This window comes from Thunnus thynnus, chromosome 23, assembly GCF_963924715.1.
Source record: "Thunnus thynnus chromosome 23, fThuThy2.1, whole genome shotgun sequence".
Taxonomy (NCBI): Eukaryota; Metazoa; Chordata; class Actinopteri; order Scombriformes; family Scombridae; genus Thunnus; species Thunnus thynnus.
In genome coordinates, this window is record NC_089539.1 from 7,898,785 (window position 1) to 7,919,760 (window position 20,976).

The window sequence follows — 20,976 nt, forward strand, 5'->3', positions numbered from 1 at the left end:
TGGAGTGCCCCTTTAAACACCCTTTAATGTGGCTTTATATTACATTCCCTGAGTGAAGGTCAATAGTTGACCTTAAAGCGACCTTCTCATACTTTAGCAGTTTAGGAGTTTAGTTTGTGAACAATATGCAATACTTAATTACTGATATTATTACATTTAGTCCCTAAACGCCTCTTTAATGAGTTACACTGTTGCATTTTGCACTATATAATGACTAATTAAAGCATAGCGGTTTGGCCTATTGTATAACCGCATTTACATTAAGCTTTGACTAAAAAATAAATGGAAAACCAGTGTGTGTGTGTGTGCGTGTATCAGTGTCTGAGCCTGTGGTTGAGTCTTGTGAGTCTGCAACGCGACCTGCCGCGATTTCCTGCTTCGGGTTTCCCTTTAAAAGGGGGCAAGGCTCAATGCTGGGAATTCACGTCATTTCGCCGTTTTACACACATCCAGATCAATGAGAGAGAGAGAGAGAGAGAGAGAGAGAGAGAGAGAGAGAGAGAGAGAGAGAGAGAGAGAGAGAGAGGCAAAGAGAGAGAGAGGCAGAGAGAGAGAGAGAGAGAGAGAGAGAGAGAGAGAGAGATATGTCCGTAGCTCTCTCTTCAGTCTTGCTCTTCCAGGAAGGGATTATTAACCAGCGCGCTGCCGACATGTGAAGGGAAAACACACGCAGACAAAAGAAGTTTTCACACCGACAGCCGCGCTGCGGACCCGGCCAGCAGACAGAGAAAACAGCAGGCTACATGAACAAAACAACTTCTCCCACGACAACAAGCCGAGCAGTCGGACTGCCGCCGCTGCTGCGCCGCTTTCTATAGGAGAGAAAGGGAGATAAAGAAGAGAGGAAAAACGGAAAAGTGGAAGGAGAAGGAGAGAAGTTGACGGGAGATAATGTCTGAATCCTCCTCCGCTGCGACCAAGGTAACCCTCGGGCTCCTTTCTCTCTTTTTTTTTTTTTTTTTTTTTTTTTTTTTGTTTTCACTTTGCGCTGTGTTAGTGTCGCTGTGATATTCCTGCAGGGATTCACAGTGTTGCATATCAGCTCCTGCAGACAGGTAGCAGGGTATCTGGTGGAGGCGCGTTTGTTTTGCTTTGCCAGTCATCTGTTGCTCAAGGCTCCACGCTTTTAGTTCGCCTCCACTCTCTCTGATGGGAAGTCGTGACTGTCTGTGACACGATAAACGGTTGATTTAACCCCCCCCCCAAAAAAACCGACCCCCACTCAAAAAAAAAAAAAAAAAAAAGTGATCAGAGCAGGTGGGCGAGCATGTTTATAAGGATGAGCAGAAAGTGAAGCATCAGTAAGACAGCGGCTGGAAGGATGATCAAACAATAGGGATATACTGTGTTGTAGGATTTTGCAGTTATTAAATTCACCATTGGAGAAGCTCATTGCACAGTTAAGGAATACTGTAATGAGATAGGAGTGCTGCCATTTACACATACTACAGTTTAAGTGACCCATCATTTCAGTGATTTAACACATAAAAATATTGCTAAAATTGACAGGTTTTCTGTTGTAGAACTGGAACATTAGTCCATTAATTGATCAGCCAATCAACAGAAAATGAATTGACAGCTATTGTGATAATCGATTAATTGTTTGAGTCATTTATAGAGCAAATCTTCCTTAAATCCAGCTTCTCCAATGTGAAGACTTGCTGCTTTCCACTGTTTTTTATTATTGTGAACTCATTTTTGGGGTTTGGGATTGTTGGTTGAACAAGTCTGAACATTACCCCTGAAACTATGATTTATGGTTTTTCTGACATTTTATGGATGAATCAACTAATTGATTCATCGGAAAAATATTCAGTAGATTTATCGATACAGTGTTTTGAGACTTATGGCTGCTGGCCACACTGCAAACAATAACAAGACACTTTGACCATTTAGTTTACAACACGTCAAATGTAATGACACACACCCGTCACAAGCACAATCATTCATTAATCAGTAATGAAAATAATCCATAGCTGCAGCCGAAGGAAAAGGAAAGCTGTAGGAGATTGAAGTCGATAATGATCGCTTGTTAGTCACTGTAGGAACTAGACCTGAAACAATAAGTTGATCAATTGTTTCAGTTGTTTAATAAAGCAAAAATAGCAAATATTTCACTGGTTCTGGCTTCTCAAATGTGAAGATTTGCGGCTTTTTGTTTTTATATGAATTCAAATGAATATCTTTGGGGTTTGGACTGTTGCTCAGACACAACAAGACATTTGAAGATGTCATCTTGGGCTCTCAGAAGTCGTGATGGGCATTTTTTCATTCTGTTTCTTTGACACTGCATAGACTTGAATTAAAAGAAATCATCAGATGAAATGATAATTGATATAATTATTAGTTGCAGTCTTAACGGGGACACTATATTATTTGGGATGAGGTCAGCCTGTGGTGTTTTGTTTATGAGGGATGTCTAGTCATTACTGAGTCTGATGTCATTCTTCAGGACGCGGTTGCATCCTGGAGAATGATCTTCACTCTGAGAAGTTTCCACCACAGCAGCCGGTAGACAGGACAAACTCTCACCTTCATGCTGCAGCCCAGTTCTGTCAAGAAAAAAAAAAACACTTTCCCTTTTTCTGCAATGTCTTTATCATAAGCACAGTGTCGTCTTTCCACTAACCTGACCCAAAGCAGTGAGTCCCAGCTGTGTGAGGACTGCAGATGCAGAAGCGAGGGAGACCGCTTCCTTTTTTTTGGACAACAGAATATGTAGAAAGTGGCTCAAAAGGTCTGTCTGGACGTCAAGCGAAGCCAGGGGGGAGAGAAAGCCTTTCGCTTCTGAAAGGAGGAAATAGAAGACTGAAAGATTATTGCTTGGCTTCCACAGGAAATTCCTGGTACATACAGTTGGTGTGCAGCAGGTCTCAGAGTGGCTGGGTGGTGACAGCAGGCTGAAACGGAGGAAGAAATGGCAAACACTAAGCTTCATTTCCTCAAGAAACTGAGGTAGCTTCAGGTTCTGCCCACGTTTGTAGGAAAGGAAACCAGTCAACAGAGAATGACCGCAAACTGGAAAACCTCATACCTTAACCCAGATTCAATAAATGTGCTGCACAATAGCAGAGTTAGAGTGTCTGAAACCTCAGAGTACTTTTTCTGGTTGTTTTAGTCTAATACAATGTTTAAAAAAAAGTTTAAAAAAAAAAAACCCATCTCAATATCCCAGAGCCCAAGGTCACATCTTCAAATTTCTCATGTGGCTCACCAAAAATCCAAAACCCAAAGACATTCAATTCACAGTCAAATAAAACAGAGAAATGCTCACATTTGAGAAGCTGAAAGCAGAGACTGCTTGGCATTTGTTTCTTGATAAATGATGGAAATGATTGATCGATTATTAAAATGTCCAGTCTGATTTCCCACAGAGGCACTTTTTCAGTTGATGGTTTATATTCTTCAAAAGGTCCGAACACTCATTTGAATCTCCTCACTTCAGAAATGGATGGTTGTACACGTGTGACTGCTATTGCTTAAGGTGTTTCTGTAATAACAAAAAGTGATATTTTATGTATTGCAGTTGTTAGCTACTGCTGTTGCTACCGTATCTGGTCTGTGTGGACTCATTAAAAAAACAAAACAGTGCCAAAATACAGACATATTTACTGACTTTTTTCATGATGGCCCCACTTGTTTCTTAAGGTTTTCCACCCTGGAAAGAAAAAACATCTGGAAATAGCACTGAGAACTTCTAAATGTTTTCTCTGAAGTTCCAGTTCAAATGGTACTTGGAATGAGCAGTTTTCCATGACCAGGTTAAGAATGACCCATATTGTAATCACTATTGAAGTCAGTAGTTGAGTGTTTAAAAAAAGTCAGAAAATAGTGAAAAATGCCCATTACATCCCTATTCCAATAACATTTTTTTGTCCAAAACCCAAAGATGAAGAAAAAATGAAGTGACAAAGTCTCACGTTTGACAAGTTGGAGCAATCAAATCAAAAAATAACTTCAGCAGTAGACTGATTATGGAAGGAATCCCTTATTTGACTGATTGTTTCAGCTCTAAATTAGTTGATTTTTTTTAAAAATTTAATAATGATGCAATTCTGATGTATCAAGCAAAAATGACACGGAGACAAATATATTCTGGGACTTGATACATGTCTGTTAAATCATTGTAAATTTAATATGAGGTTTGGACTGTTGGTGAGAAAAAACAATTAGGCTAATTTGAAGATGTTTCGTCAAGCATTTGTGATATTGGATAATTTCTTAAACTTTTAGAGACAAAGGGATTCATTTAAACAATAATCAAATCAATAATTAGTCGCAGCCATAGACTGCCCTGTATATGTGGTAATTAAACCTTTTTCACTGCAAAGACAAGGCCTGTTAGGGCTGAAACAGTTAAGTGATTACTTAATCAAAAAAAAAATTAACAATTTTGATCAGATATCGAAAAGAAGGACAAACATTTGCTGTTTCCAACTCTTCAAATTTGCTGCTTTTCTCTGTTTTATATCACTACAATGTAACACTTGTAGGTTTTGGCCTGTTGCTCGGACAAAACAAGCTATTTAAAGATGTCACCTCAAGAAAAAGAAACTTGTTTCACTATTTAATTACATTTTATAGACCAAATGATTGATGAAAATCCATCTGCATTTTTTCGGAGCCACTAAGACATCTGAGGGGCTGAAGATACTCAGATGAACATTTTTTTACCAGCAGTGCACTGGTTATTTTAGGGCTCAACTGCACTGGGAAGCAACACATGTGCTAAAGCATGTATGGCATTCTGGATTTCCACAGCTTGACAGGCCTACGTATCAGTTTATTAGGAGCACACACTCCTCTGTCTGTCGAGATGAGACTGAGCCTAGCCGCTGTTGTGGGTGCACGGCGAGGTGAGGCGAGTCAGCGTGGGGCTGTTTGGGTTCAGGGCCGGTGTGTCGTGGAGCTTTGTGAGCCATGCTTTGTGTCTCTGTGTCTATTCATAGCAGGAGAGGAGCTCTTTCAGTCCTTCCGCGAACCCGCTGCCAAACTCCACTTCCTCCCCCGTCCATGCTCCCGCCGCGAGGCCAGCCAGCCGAATGGAGGACGAGCCTGCCAGGCTGCCTGCGCACCTGCGTGAGTCACACACACTCTCTCCCTCTCTCTCTCTCTCTCTCTCACACACACACACACACACAGATGAGCAGTGACTCCTACTCGCATTGATCAGTCGGTCATTTGAACAGGACAGATTGATTTTCGTCAGTGTTTTTAGCATCTCGCACAGCAAATGTTTTCTGTTCGGTTGAAGCGGTAATGTGGGAAATCGTATTTTTATTTAGTCTCATCCTAGAAGTCACCTGTCAATCAAGCCATGTGGGTGGGTTTTCTGTAAACACAGTCTAAGCTTGTGAAGGTGGCGACATCAGAGTTTAGAGCAGTAAACGGATGTTACAGACAGTGTTATCAGATTCTAAAGAACCAACATGTATAAACTGTTGTGGACTATCACTTTAATAGTGAAAATCCATCACATCCGATCATGACAACGCACACACACACACACACACACACACACACACTCACACACCATTATGAGTGCATGAGTGCCAGCCCAGTCATGCCGTACCTCTCAGCTGGGAGGCGTTGAAGCAGATCTGGGGTCAGACACCTGAACCATACACACTTCCACTGGGCCAGAACTGACAGACCTACCGCACTGGAATAACCATCAGTTACGCAGCAGTGAGGTATAGATAATGTGCAGCAGAGAGCAAATGGAGGGGGGGGAGGAGGGGGGGGTTTAGAAGAATTTGGGTTAACTTCAAAGTCAGCATGACATGATCAGTTTATCTGAATTCTGCAGTGTTTCCTCCTTTAGTTTGGCTCTTTTGTCTAATTGAGGATGCGGCTATTGACTTGGTAAGGGTCCAAATCACCTGTGAATTTCAGGAATAAGAACACAGTCCCAGCCAGTTACAGAGAACGACCCCAAAAACCCAAATCTAAGACATGAATGCAGCTTGTCATAGTCTGAAAGCCAAACAGAGCAAAATTATGCTGATGCTTATATTCATCTATATCGGCACATTTTCCTCTTTAGGATCATGTTTCAGTTTAGCTCTTTCAATACATAACACTATTACTTTACATTATTCTGACCATTGAATTAGAGGCGCCCTTGAACCCTTTTGAATGCGCCAACAAGGTGAATCAGTCTCTGCTTTCAGCCGCGTGAACGAATAAATGACTTGAAAAATAAAGGTGGTGAAATGTTCAGAATTATGTGTGATGGAATTCTAGGAGCTGAGTAATTCAGAAAATACCAGAGAACGTTGGATGTTCTTAGCAAAAGAATTTAATGACAATTTTAAGGACTTAATGGGATACCGAGCTGTGAATTTTTTGTAGCATGGTGAAATTAATTTAAATGAACTTTTGTGTTAAAAATTGTATGCCTTGGAAACATTTGTATAACTTCTCAATGGCTGCCTACGTCTCAGGTTTCTAAAGATGATTTACAAAAACAGCTATTAAAGCAGGACTGTAACTCAGTTCATGAAACTCAGGGGTTTTGCTGCTTCAAATTAACTTGGTCTGGTATGACCAGTTATGGTGGCGAGCAGTGGCCAATGCTAGCAAACTTTATTTACATTACTCAGCCAGCTGGCTTGATGATGTTGTACTATGTTTTAGCCTGTACCAGTTTCAGACCGTTGTTTAGCAGAAGTTAAATAGCCTGCTTTAAATTGATGTATTTCTGCGATCGACATGAGAAACATTAAGCTAACTGCTCCTAGCAACTGCTTTTTCCGTGTCGTCCGAAAATGGCACTGACAGGACCAACATGTCACTCATTAGTGATTAGTGAGGGCAAAATATAACAAATGTAACTCCCATTTCCCAAACCAAAAATGGCTAAGATGAGAACGATGACGAGTGGCTACTTCAGTCTGAATATCAGGCTAAAAACGGCCCACAATAATAAGTGTGCTTGATTTGTAGTTAATGGGCTATATCACAAAAAATAAAACAAGTATCGTCCTCTTCTCTGCTGTTCATACCAGTTAAAGAACAGATACATTTGTCATGATTAGCTGAAGCTACAGTAGCAGGACTCCGACTTGTTTTAGATGAGACCAGTAAACGGGCTAATTGGAAGTCATGGGGCTTTTGTTTGAAAGCACTAATTGTCTAATTGGCTAAATAATTTAATTGGCCACTTTGAATCAGCGCAAAGCAAATATGGAAATACAACAAGGACAACTTTCCAATTAGGTTCAGACCAAAGAAAACTAACTGTAGATCTCATAGATACACCTGATTTTGGCCAGCACTCGACGCTACCTGCACTTTTCTTTTGTTCATTTAGCTTTGAGTAGAATGTTGATTGACCCCAAGTCAGAATCAAGTGAGTCAGTGAAGGAAAAATCTGTTGAAATACATTTTGTAAAGGTGTAATTAAATGAAATGAAGCAACACAATGACTTTCACGGCTGGCCAAGGCTTCGGTTTGGTTAGATTGGCTAACCATTGCTTAACCAATGAGAGAACAGGTGGGGCCGGTGCGCTGCCAAGAGATAGACTCGATGTTCAAAGAGTAACCTTAAGCTGCTTTGTCCATGCGTCTGTCAATATTTAACCAGTTTATTTATTTTCTTGCAGCTAAGTGTGAAGTTCAGGGCTTTTGTGGGGCGTTGGGCTGGGTGGCTGTACAAGCTGAAGCTGGATGAGACGCACAGGAAACTCCCTCAGCCCACTTCCTCTTTTGTATTGTTGCAGAAAAAGGAAGAACGTTCAACAGGTCCGCGTTGAGTTTCCTGTCGAGTAAACCGATGGGTCAGTTCACATCCGTAGACTTGTGGAAGTCCTCTGTTTTATTCAGATTTCAAACAGTTCCTCACACAGACTCTCACACATCTGCAGTTCAGGAAAATGTCTCTTTCTCTCTTCAGTGTTTAGTTTATGGCCGCTCCTGGTCGGGATCCACTGTCCTCCCTCAGACAGACAGCGACATGTCTTTGTCACTGCACTCACAGTGCAAAACACCTCTGCTCGTCCTTTCTCCTCCTTCCTATCTAAACACACGTGTTGGAAAACAAGTCGTCCATTAACCCCACACTCAGAGGGAGTTCTGTCCTGAAGGGGGGAGAGGGAAGGAAGAGAGCAGGAGGGAGGAGGGAGGAGGAGAGGGGAAAAAAAGACAGAAAGAAAAAGAATGAGGGAGGAAATTGCAGTGTGGGCAGAAATCCGCCTTCTCCATTTCCTGGGGAGGAAGTGGATTAGATCGGGGAGAGTTGCAGCCTGCTCCTCACACTAAAGAATGCTACCAGGCTCGATTTTAACCCTTTCAGTCACTATAACACACCACAAACCCTAACCCAATGAAGGCAGGTTTAGAATAAATAATTTATCACATCCTAAAAATACACCTTTTATTATCTTGCTTTACTTTGTGGTTTTTGTTATCTTGTGGTTTTTTTTTTTTAGTTTTTTTTTTTTATCAGGGTTTCGATTATGTTATCTGTTTGTTGTTATTCCAGTGAAGCACTGAGTCCTCAATGGAATGATTCGAATAATTCTTTCCAAGTATAAGAAAAGACATTTCAGTGGAAATGAGTTGGGGTTTGTGAAGTGAACTCTTACAAAAAGCAGTACAGAAGAATCTGAGTCACCATTTCTGCAATGGTGCAAATTGTAAACTCACCTCGTATAACAGTGTCATGTATAGAAGGGGTTGTACTTCTTAAGCGCTCTTGCCAAGAAATCTGTCCAAGACATCTTGTAGAACCTTTTTACTTTTCATTTTTTTTGTAAACAAACGATTTATAACATGTACTTTTGGACAGAGCTGCAGCCCCCCAATGCCAACTTCAGAAAGATAACGAGGGAGAGTTTTTCCGAAATATTCCTGAAGCTCTTCTGATGCAGTATACAGGCGCCTCAACTCCAAAAATAAACAAAGAGCATGGACTACAGCGTTTTATATTAAATGGGTATTTTCATGAAATAGACAGAGCCTAACCCCCTAAACCTAACCCTAACAAACATTAATTACACATTTGTAAAGTTGGTTTTTTTTTGCCTGCTGTTACATACGTGCTCTTAGATTATTACATTAAATCAGGTAACAGTGTAAAAAAAAAAATTTTTTTTTATTCAGTTGTGGCTTTAAAGAACTCCACATGAAACAGCTTGCGTAAGGAGTCATCTAGGAAGATGAGTCTGTGTGCAAATATGTTTGCAGCTTTAAACAGCTAGTGGAGGAGTGCTGTCAACCACCCATGATGTTTTCTTTGTTTGTCTGTATGTGTCAAAAGCGAGACAAGAACTAAAAGGCCTGGCAGAGTTTTGGCCAGCACACACAACAGAGCAGTGCAGATGCTAACCAACGAACTGGATTTGTTGGGCTTTAATTCAGTCGCGACTCCAGCAACATTGCTCGATATGACGGTTACATACTCTCAATATGACGCAACTGAGAGTTAGTCACAGAGAAAACACTTCATTATTTAAAGGTCCGAAACACAAAGCCTATTATTTTTCAATAAACGTGCATGAAATACAAAGAATAACAGTGGCTGCAAGAGCAGAAATATCTGACTGGATGATTAAAAAAAATCTATGTCCATGGAAACAAGACTGGCTGGTTTCCTTGGTGTGTGTGCACGCATGTGTGTGTGTGTGTGTGTGTGCTCACAGCTGGGTTTTGCACTATGCATGCTTGTATGAGTGGGTGGATGAGTGTGAGTGAACCTTGTGTCTTTGTGTAAAGCTTGCCAGAGGTAGTGTAGGTGTATAGTGTGTGCGTGTGTGTGTGTGTGTGTGTGTGTGTGTGTGTGTGTGTGTGTGTGTGTGTGTGTGTGTATATGAGTAAGCATGTGTGTGTTACCGTACATGACTGCAAACCCCCCGCCAGCTTCCTTTGGTCTCTGCTCTCTCTCTTTGTGGTATATTACCCATTTTACTGTGTGGGGGAATTGGTGTTATAAAGTGTGTGTGTGTGTGTGATTGTGTGTGTGTGATTGTGTGTGTGTGTGTGTGTGATTGTGTGTGTGTGTTTGGTCTTTCTGAGGGGAAATTTCCTGCCCCTGGAAGCAGCTCTTGTCCTCAGGAATTTCCTGAGTGGGCAGACGGCGCTTCCTGAATAAATGTTGTTGTTGTTGTTGTTGTGTTGTGTGTGTGTGTATGTGTGTGGGTGTGTGTGTGTGTGTGTTTGTGTTTAACTCGCTCTCTTTTCTCCTCTGAAAGGGAAACTGTTCTCACATGCCAGCGAGTGAGCTGAGTGCAGCCCCCTTCTCTTCCTGTTCGCGACACACTCCACATGGCATTTAAAAGAAGGGGGGGGGGGCATGGGGGGGGGCTTTACTCCCAACGTCACAATGAACACACACTCATGTTACAGACTGGTGAGTGTTGATTTCAGGCTTTAACAGGAAAAGTCAGAAAAGCACAATTAAGTGAAACTGCTCTTCTTCTTGTTAAATATCCAGCTCATGAAGTCTTTCCCATTCGCTTTTCTCAACACTTGGTCTGGTGGATCTTTCCTGCCATACAGGAAGTGATGTGTTTTTTATATTTCCGGTATGTTTGGAATAATAATAATAATAAGGAGAAGAAGTGGAAAAACTGGGTATTTAGCATGAGCAGTGATCGCTACCATGGCTTAACCTGCAGAAACTCAAACCTCAACAACAGATAATCAGCAGACAACACTGTTTTAATGGCTTGCTCCTGCAATGTAGTATTTGCACTTCCATAGATAAAGGGAACTTGAGAGAAACACATTAAAAAAAAAAGGTCAAAATTGATGCAAAAGAGGCAAAACTCCTGACTTTTAATCCCCAGTATGGGTTCAAAAGCTCAAAAACACTAGATCCTACACCTTGATAGCATCTTTTTGTTAGATCCACCCTGCCTTGTAAATGCCATGTCTTTCAAACTCCATAGCTTTGCCCCAATTCCATACTGCATACTAATTGTGTACAGTATGTACTAAATTAAACTTTACAGTTACAGTAGTAAGTTAACATACTTGATTGTTTTATACTAATAGGAAATAATACAATACAACGCCACTGGACGACAATCAGATTGACACCAGTTTAACTTCCCAATGTTAGTATTTTTTTGCAGATGTGAGTAGGGTTAATATTTTCTTTCAGCTTTGCATTATGGGATTGTATGGTACACCAACGGCACACTCAAAAACACTCAAATGTTTGTCGGTGTGCATGGTGCATTTTGAGTATACTTTTCCAGTGCAAGCAGATTACAGACTCAAAACCTGCTTAGAATTAGTATGTAGTTTGGAATTGAGACATAGTGCATGACCTTAGTTTTTACGCAGGTTTTCTGTTACAAATTTGAAGTTGTCAGGCCCAAGCTGAGGTTTTTTTTTCTCAGACTTCACAATGCTCCTCCAGAGCAGCAGAAGACATTATCCAGCTGTTTCACAGGCTGAGTGGAACTCCCTGTGACATGTAAAGTGACTTTGACATATAAAATCAGTGGTGTTCCTGCGTAATTGGTGAGTTCTGGGAAATGCAGTGCTGAAACACCGCAAACAAAGATGGAAACAGTATCCCAAACTTAGGATCTGACAGATTTTCACTTAATCCTGCAGTACATTGAAACCCTTTAACTCTACAAATTGTGTGAAAAAATTACATAAATTAGTGAACAGTGGTTTCCCAATCTGTGGAAAGATTAGGAGAGGTAAATGAAAACATGTTTTGGTTACAAAAAATGTAATGTGTAGTTTTACCTTTTGAAATGTATTTAAATGAAACAATCTCACAGTCTAAGTTCAGGATTTGCAAGTAGATGTTTCTTTTATTATATATATATATATATATATATATATATATATATATAAGGTTGTGAATTGCTGTCGTAGACGCTTTGCATTAGATGTGATCACTTAAGTGTTATACTGCACAAAATGCTGACTTCACTTTCTCTACATGGAAAAAAAAGTATTTGATGCTTTCAGGGTGTGTGTGGGTTTCAGACAGGCAGGGGCCTTTTTGATTTAGTTAACAAATGTCTTTGAAGCTTCTGCATTTTAAAAAAAAAGAAAAGAGAAAAAAAAAATTGGCTCCTGAACAAAAGGAAGAGTGGCAGTTGAAACTGGATTCAGGAACTAACCTACAAGAGCCGGCTTGCTCCTGTGCTCAACAACAAGCTATCAAAAACAGGTCGCGCTACTTCCTGGCCATAAAAGTTCCGTGTGATTGATGATCTGTTTTATGTTTGTTTTGGCTGGATGACGTCCAGTTTTGCTGGACGGGGACAGGCACGTGCATGCCGGTGGAGGAAGTAGAGGATGAATATGAGAAAAGGGGGGGATTTCTCTTGACTGAAAAGTAAAAGTGTGTGTGTGTGTGTGTGTGTGTATGTGTGTAGGTGGATTTTCCCCTGCCGCACCCACCTGACAGGGAATCAATGTACAGAGAGACACAAAAAGTGAGAGGAGATGAGTAGTGGTGTGAGGATTGACTGAGGAAATGTGTTGCTCTCATACCCACATGTCCCTGAGTCAGGGTGTCAGAAGGTCATGGCTAGCCCTCCTCCTCTTTCCTCCTTCCTCCTCCTCCTCCTCCTCCTCCTCCTCCTCCTCCTCCTTCTCCTTGGTCTGGAGAAAGAAAAACCTTTACTCTATTGAGATAGCAAGACCAATATCCGCCTACTTCTGCTTCGAGAGAAAAGGCAAACATTGACTGAGGAACTGAGTGAGTAAGGAGCTTTGAGTTTGGAGAGCAAAGTCCCAGTTTTACTGATGCAGCCATGCTTTTTTTTTTTGTTTATTTACTTTCAGTTCATTGAGGCCAGGCTAAGCTGTAATTCTCAGTCTGAGATTTTTATGTGGATAAGTTCGTTGTGTATATTTAGACTCTTGAAAGTCAGAAGTTTCTGACAGAAAATAATATCTGAGACTTTCAGGTTCCAGTATGACTCAAAGTACAGCGTCTGTGCAGTTTTGTTCCAGATTTGCGATTAAAGACAAAGGAAGCAGACAGAAATGTATGACGCACCAGAAAGGCTGAACATGTTCACTCAAAACCTGTTTTCAAAATGACTTTTGCTAGCCCTCACTTGTTATGCTACAAAATAACTATAGGAAACAGACATTAATCCCTTGTGACTAAGTTACTAGATGAAAATATTCCCCAATGAGCTCCATAAAAAAAGATATGTTTTTGGAATACTCACATCTTCAGGGTCCTTATGTTGAAAGGGTTAGCAGGCCCCAGGTTAATAACCCTCCCGTCATGCGTGCTTGATATCTTCATCAGCTACAGCACATATAGAACATCATCTACCTATATATGTTTTGCACTTGTTGATACTCTCCCACAGCTCAGTTGAACCCTGTTGAAGTTTAGCTCTTCATATAGAAAATGATAATCATCCCACGGCACTTTTTTTTCCACTACCGTGTGGCTTTTTCTGTACATCCAAAATTTAGTAAGCCGAGAAATGTTCGTCAGAAAATTTTCTATACTGTAGATTTATAGGCTTGCTAAATATTTTGTGTATATAAATGAATTGTTTTTATTCAGTCATTTACTTTTTACAAATGATTTCATAAATCCAGCTACCGATTTATGAGAGGCGATAAAAACGTTGTCAGGGTTTTCCTTAAGCTGTTTCTGCGATGTTGGCTCATAGGATAAGATCTATGCTGCATATCTGTCATTGCTTGCAAAGAAAGCAGTGCCCATGCAAGTTACTGTCTGCCTAAACTTTGTCTCGAGCAGTTGTGTGCATAAGCTACACAATGGACATCATATACATGTATTTAGTCAGTGTTCAAAGTGTGCTAGTATGACAGTTAGTGTACAGAAGTAGATGTTTGCTACCATTTTAAATTGTGATAACTTCAAGAAGAGTTCACACTGTTTTTTATTTTTTGTTACTTACCTATTTAAAATATTACACCAACATTAGTAATATTTAGACTTTTTGTAAGCTGTAAGTTATCAATTTTAATTATATTGGGTTATGGGAAGATATTCCTGAACCCGACACTCAAAACTCAAGCAAGTTTAGTAGCATATTTCATGTGCTCAAAACATGGTTAGAATCAACATACTGTGTTTATACTGTAGTTGGGATGTCTGAACTGAAACCGATATCTAAACACGAAATCAATCAAAAGGATTAGTAATGGTTCCCAATCAGAAACAGATAGAAACTATTTTTCTTGTATCTGTTCAGACACATCTGTTATCATGGTTATTGTTAACAGACACAGATCTCCAATATGGCCACCAGAGGTGGAGGTTACATCTGTTAAATCTTTTTTTGTCAGTCCAGTTATAAATTGGCAGTTTTTAGCGAGTGAAACCTAAGCAACTCGGACAGCAGTGTGTGAGTGTCGGGGTGATGTGTGGAGCTAAACTGTGATTCTGGACGGGACCTTTAAGCTTCACAGCAGGACAGACCTCATTAACTCGTCTGGCTGAGAGGGGAAGTTGAGGGCTTCTGTACCGCAACAACGAAACAAGATACCGGTGATCTCATCCTCCTCTTCTCTTCATTCATCCCAAGCGCTTATGAGTTGCCTTGGCAACTTGTGCACTCTGTGTGTGTATGTGTGTCTTAGTGAGCATGAGCGGGGGCCTGAGAAACCACAGAGTGAAAATTATGTGTCATCAGAGAGGATTAGGAGCCCACGGTTTAGTCAAGGGCTTGGGATCCTACTGCTGGCATGCTTGAGGGTGTTATTCAATGTAAACACACACACATGCATATACACACTCATGAACACTGTGAACCTGAGTTTGCACTCAACAAAATCAGAGACTGATGACAAGGAAGACTGAAATTGATTTTCTTACTGTAAGCAGCAACAAATGTGGAACAGATTCTCTGACAGAAAACAACCAAAAAGGACAAATTTATCAGCTCTAGGAAGTGTGTGAACACATCGAAGGTACAGAACGTCAGGGTCGAAAGTGCTCTCTTTCTTCTCCTCTCACTCCCTCTTCATGCCATCCGTTTTCCTTTCCACCTCAAAGTAAGCAAAGGATGTTTGTGTCTCAGTGGCCGCGCTGCAACTGAAAGTTTCCCAGTGGTGTTTAGAATCAGTTCCCGTTTATATTACATGGATACGAGATAAAATTTTTAAAAAAAAAAGACCCTGAAACTCGCAACTTGAATGTGACTCAGTTTTTAATGCAGACATCAGGAATGATCAACATTGACAAGACGAGACTGCAGATGGAAATTAGCTAGCAGCTCAATCTGGTACAGTACATCTCTTCCCCTTGTGTGAGATGAATGTTTTCTTTTGTACATGGTCCCTGACAAATAAATGTAATAAACTAAATGACAGATAAATCTTCCATGATTCAGCTACATCTGTCCAGTTGGCGGCTTGCTGAGCTACGTTAGCAAGAACAAAAACACACGTCAGTGGAGAGAAAAAAAGCTATTAGTCACTCGATCTGTATTTGGGCAGAGACTTAGTAGTTTTTGTCGAATCCTTGGGTTGGACATGCTAACATTCATTTTTATACAGAACCATGCTGCAGTAAATACTCATCTTAGATGGACAGTGGCACAAAATCGTTTTGGTTTGTTTTCTCTATCATATGGCTAGATTAACCTGCTGTTGGGCCCAAAGGCAAAAAGAGCTATTGTCCCTATTGACCTCCTATTCCTCACACTCTGTTTGCACTGTATATGTACCCTGTTTGGTTTAAGTACCCATTAGGTCAGCTGGAATACTATCTGGCTCTGGTTCACAGTGTGTCAGTACATTTGTGGTATTACGCACCAGTGTTTATTCAACTGAAAAAAATGAAAGCAGCTATGATCAATATTTTTACATCAACAGTGGATAACATAACTACTTGTATGTGACAAGTGTGGCTCATAGTGATGAACCTACAGAGAATTGTCTCCAACTGTGCTCAGCTCTACAGACAGACAGCTTCTCTACTAACAGTTTCAGCATCTTTCAGCTCATTGTTTTGATTTTACTGCTGGCAAGCTTCCCGTTCTGGTTCACTCTCATTGCTCTCATCAGCGTTCTTTTCAGACACAGCCATTTTCGGCTAAAGACAAAATCTGATAAACCCACTGCATGTTACCTGTGCAACATCAAACAGCAGACAGACAAAGTTAGCAATTAGCTAATGTACACAAAGGAACAATAGCTGTTGAAAAACACAGTTATTCCCCTCAGGAGTTGGTGGAGACAAAAAACTGAGGTAAAAGGAGCTCATGTTGCTCCATGTCTCCTCAATGTGTAAATAAGCAACTATTTGCCAACACATTCTGCACTATTTGAACTAGATTTTCACACAGGTTTATACAAGACAGGACATAATGGGTAAAAATGCAGCAGCCATCTTAAGGCCCTTATGATTTCAGTTTATGTTGTGCTTTAGCCTATTACCAGACAATCTATTGATCAATCATATCACAACAAACCAATTGCTAGACAGCCTTTGGACCACCTAAGAGTCTGAGAACCAGAGGCAGTTGCCTGCTTTGCCTGGTTGTTCTTTTTTTCCTCCTTTTGTATCATAACTTTATTTTGTAAAATGAATCCTTTATCTCCTATCTGCCACATAGACCATACTTATACAACCGCAAGTTGCCAGTGATGTAGATGTAAACATAGTCAGTCCAAACTTGCAATAAGACATTTCTAAACAAAGCAGCGGTTCTTATTCATTTGGAACCAGTCTCCATTCAAACCCACTTATCCTACAACAGTCATGAATAGTCGGAAGAGTCAGATAGTATGGATTCAGGACTGAGCATGATGTCCCACTCTGTGAACTTGATCTGAGTACTGGCTTAGTATCTGTTTCCCTTCCTGTTTGTCTTCCCTGTTTGCCTTTCCTTCCTCTTTTTACGTCTTTGTTTAGTCCTCTTGTTCCTGCTATTTTACCTCATCTGCCCCCATGTTTTTCTGCTGTCTTCACACACTATCCCCCGCTGCTCTCATCACTCTTTCCTCTCCGTTTCCACTCTTCCTTTTCTCTCCTCTGTGTTGCTGCTGTCTGTTAATAAACCTCCCGGCGTCGCTCTCTAACCTTACCGCAGGAAGTTTCCTGTGCTGAAACGGTGCCCACGCTGGATTGCTTCCTGCCAAAGTGCGTTGTGGGACACGTTTGTATGGGCCCCCTTCTTCCTCCTCCCTTCTGCTCCCCTTGTTGCTTCCTCCTTTGGGCTCTGTGCAGATGGCTGAGGCCAGCAGACCGGATCTTGGAGGGGTTTTGGCAGAGCAGCACCTCTCTCCGGCCCTGGAGAGAGCATACCGCAGCCATGACCTCGCGACCCGGACTGCACTGCTGCCTGCCCGGCCTCGCTGCTCTCACAAGTCAGCCACGAGAGACGAGCGTACAGCTGGTGCACGCAGCGCAGATGGCAGCTTGATTCAATATTGATAGAAAGTCAATGATGTAGTCAGTTAGGAGTATTCACGCATCGTTGATCTATTCCTGTTATTTAGTACAGTTAAAATTACACATAATGTGATTTCTGAAAAACTACAAAACAGACATCGTCACTCTTCTGCCTCCAGACAGTAATAAATATAACCTCAAGGCGGAAATCTTTAGCAGTTTGAATGACACGGAACATATGTTTGATATTTTCTATCACAAATTGATCCCGTTGTGAATCAACCCGTGGCCAGTTCATCTTGCATATGAAAACTTCGGATTGCAGTTAATTTTTATCTTTTTCTTACCTTTTCTGCTTATGTCCTCAACGGATTAATATTCCTATTAAAAACGTATTGTGTGTATATTCATAGCTACATCTACATACAGTATATTACAGATAATATAGGCTAGAGATAATGTAATCTAGCCATGATTTCTACACTCCGTGTTTGAAGGCCTAAAAAGCCTGTGAAGAAATGTAGTTTCTTATCTGCTTATCACTAGTTGCTGTGGTTGTGGTTGTGAAACACCTGTATCCCATTCCCTGACACTTTCTTTGGACGTCTGTTGACAAGTTGGGGGTCAGAGTTTGACAGTCTGTAAGCTGCCTGTGCTTCAGATAACCTAGGCCTTCTCAAGCTTATCGGCAGCGCTCGTGCCACTATCTGAATACAGAGGACTAGAAGGGAGGGAAGAAATGGGAAGCTGACAATCTAGACAGGGTTTCATTTTATATTGATTGCTCTCTGTGAAAACTTCCTTTGTTTGACGGGCAGGAGGGAGCTGAAGGGGGGAGGCCTGAAAGCGAGCACAAGGTTCCTATTACTTGTGTGACAGTGACATTGGCGGCCAAAGATAACAGCTGTCCGACTCCCAGAGGAAGTGTTTGAGGTCGGGTGATAAGTGAGAAGTAAGAAATGAGTATTTATGCTCCATGTGGATGTCATGGATGTTCTGATCAGAGCTACACACTCTCGCAATTCTGTTGGTATGTGTGTATGCGTGTGAAAGAGAGAAGGAGATAGAAGAAGAGAAGGAGGTGAGCCTGAGTCATACTGCAAAACACTGAGACACACTGAGTGCAAAATGACTCGATGAGGTGGCAGTATCTGTGTTAACTGGGATAAATAAGCATCAAAAATGTTTATGTGTAATACTAAAAATATACATCCTGTTGTGTCAGACAATATCAAGATCAGAGTTTGAGAACTTTTCAGAAATAATCTCAGTGGTGGAAATAAACCTCAGAGGATGGAGCCAGAGAACAGTACAGTAGTTCATCAGGCTTAATAAAATTTGACTAAAATTCAGTGAATGAAATGATGAGGAAGGAAGGAAAAAAGAGTAGGATGCTAATATGATCAAGCCTAGCGCACTGCTGCTAGCTGAAAAAAAATATTTTGCCACAATTAGTAATGTATATTAGCTATTTAGCTTAGCTGACCATACCAGTTCAAATCAAAGACTGAAGAAGATGGGCATAGTGTCAGATGCTTTGCCGCTTGCTGACATATTGTCATTTAGTGAAGCTAGAAAACCCAAAATATAACCAAAAAAGGGAATGCTGAATGACTGATATTTTTTTAATAAACCAGTATTTTGAAAATTGTCACAAAGACCTACTTTTGAGAAGTGAAGTTAGCTAATGAGATCTTAACTTTTTGTTTAACTTTGTGCTAACTTGAGGCAGTTTTCTATTCAGTCACTTTATTACAGTCTGAGTTTAGACTGTAATGAAGTGATTTAGTGTATGTAGAGTATTTGAAATGCTTCCACAGTAGCCTAAGCATTTAGCTATGGTGGTTGCTGCTGAGGTCAGGTTAGCCACGTTCTTCTAGGTAAGTTAGTTAGTTAGCCCTCTAATACATAAATACATTAAATACTGTAAAATGGTGTTGCTTTTTATATATCTATCTTGAACAGTTTTCTTTTTTTGTGATTTAGCTAGCTAGCTTGTGCACCAACATTACCAGGTACAGAAATGAAAATACTCGCACAAAACTCCACATTTACTGTATTTTAGGGCAAGCTATAATATATTAAATTTCCAAACTTTATTAATTTCCAAACTGCATTGTTTTGTTTAACAAAAACCAAAAAAGAACAACAACAAAAAAAAAACAATTGACTTTGTATTTCTGGGGTTAAATTGGGTGTGTTTTATGGGACTTTAACAGAGTTTTTATTGAGGCCTTTGACGTATCTGTTTGGCTGTTAAAGGAGCTGCACTATAACATATGAGCCTTAACAATCAACCATGGTCTTAAGTACTGGGTCAAATTAGCTGTACAACTGTGTTGCTTTGTAGGTCAACCAGTAAGTTACTAAATGATTGATGACTCAATTTGTATTTTTATGGGGTTTCTTTTTGTCTTTCTGTTAGCAAACTTGTGCCCTGAAAAAGTAGCTCCTCAGTTCTGTCAACAGAGGTTTAACACCAATAAGATTATTTCTGCTTGCACTGCAGCTCTGAACATTTTTTTTCTACAACTAAAAATTTATTCTGCACAACCTCCAGGAAAAAATTTAGCTTTTGTTGAGGCTTTTTTTCCCTCATTTCCACAGTCTTGTCTACAAATGCTTGTTGGTCACCAGTGCAGATGTTTTACTCTCATGTTCCCACGGCAGTGAAAGAAACATTTCAGAGAGCGAGGGAGGAAAAAAAAAAGAAAGATACTGTCATTCCTGTTTCCTCTGCTCTCTTTTCCTCCATGTGTCCTTGTCCGTTTATACACAGACTAATAAACTGTCCGTCTTCTGATGTGCATGTCTAGAGAGCAAAGAGCAGAACAGATCAAAACAGATAAAATAAAATAGCAAGCTGACCGTCTTTCTCATATCCCCCACCCACTCCCCCTTTATCCTTTTGATTCATTTTGTATTCTTCCCTGTAACCTATCATCTTCTAATCTTTTATTCTAACCTCCTCTCCCTTTCTGACTCTGCCTCCTCCTTCATCTTTTTTTCTTTATCTTTGCTGCCGTTCCCGTAATCACTCCCTCCTTTTGGCTTTTATCTTCACTTCCTCAATATCCTTTTTACTGCCTCTGCCTCCTTCCTTCCTCTCCCCCCACCTCCCCTCCCTCCCTGCCCTTCTCCCTCCCCTCCTTCCTGCCTTTCCTTCTTTCTTCCTTCCTTGCCCCCCCAACCCCCACCCCCGCCCCCGTCCTTCTGCTTCTCCTTCACTGAGCTCATCCTTCTTTTCTATCCTTCCTTTTCCCCTTCACCTCCATTTTGCTGCCTCTTCACTAAACCCCTTTTCTTCAACTTATTCTACCTCCAGGTTTGCAGCCAGTGTTCTGGAGCAGAGAGGATGTGTCCCAGTGGCTACGATGGGCAGAGAAGGAGTTTGCCCTGCGGCCCATCACCAGCGGTTCTTTCCAGATGAATGGCAAAGCACTGCTGCTGCTCACCAAGGAGGACTTCCGCTACCGCTCCCCCCACTCCGGTACTCCACTTCTCTCCACCTCTTCATACATTTCTTGAAAAGTAGTGTATGTGACGTGTACTCCAGGCTGGGAAAACTGGAGACATCTGTGAAAAGCAAAGAGTTAAACAAATGACTCACTTTAGTTGATTGCATGAGATGATTTCTCAGCCCAACTGGAGCAATTCTCAGGCT

General features: G+C 40.9%; 1 protein-coding gene across 2 annotated transcripts in view; it reads left to right on the plus strand.

Annotated features, from left to right (window-relative positions):
* Positions 1-548: 548 nt before the first annotated feature.
* The window catches only part of etv6 (ETS variant transcription factor 6), a 28,411-nt gene continuing 7,983 nt past the window's right edge, over positions 549-20,976 (plus strand). The window contains exons 1-3 of one of the 2 annotated variants that reach the window (XM_067581837.1): positions 549-921; positions 4,950-5,079; positions 20,638-20,802. In XM_067581837.1, coding sequence (XP_067437938.1) covers positions 892-921; positions 4,950-5,079; positions 20,638-20,802 — 325 coding nt within the window. In that variant the 5' untranslated portion in view covers positions 549-891. The remainder of the gene's footprint in view (positions 922-4,949; positions 5,080-20,637; positions 20,803-20,976) is intronic. The other variant, XM_067581838.1, reaches the window with a different exon arrangement.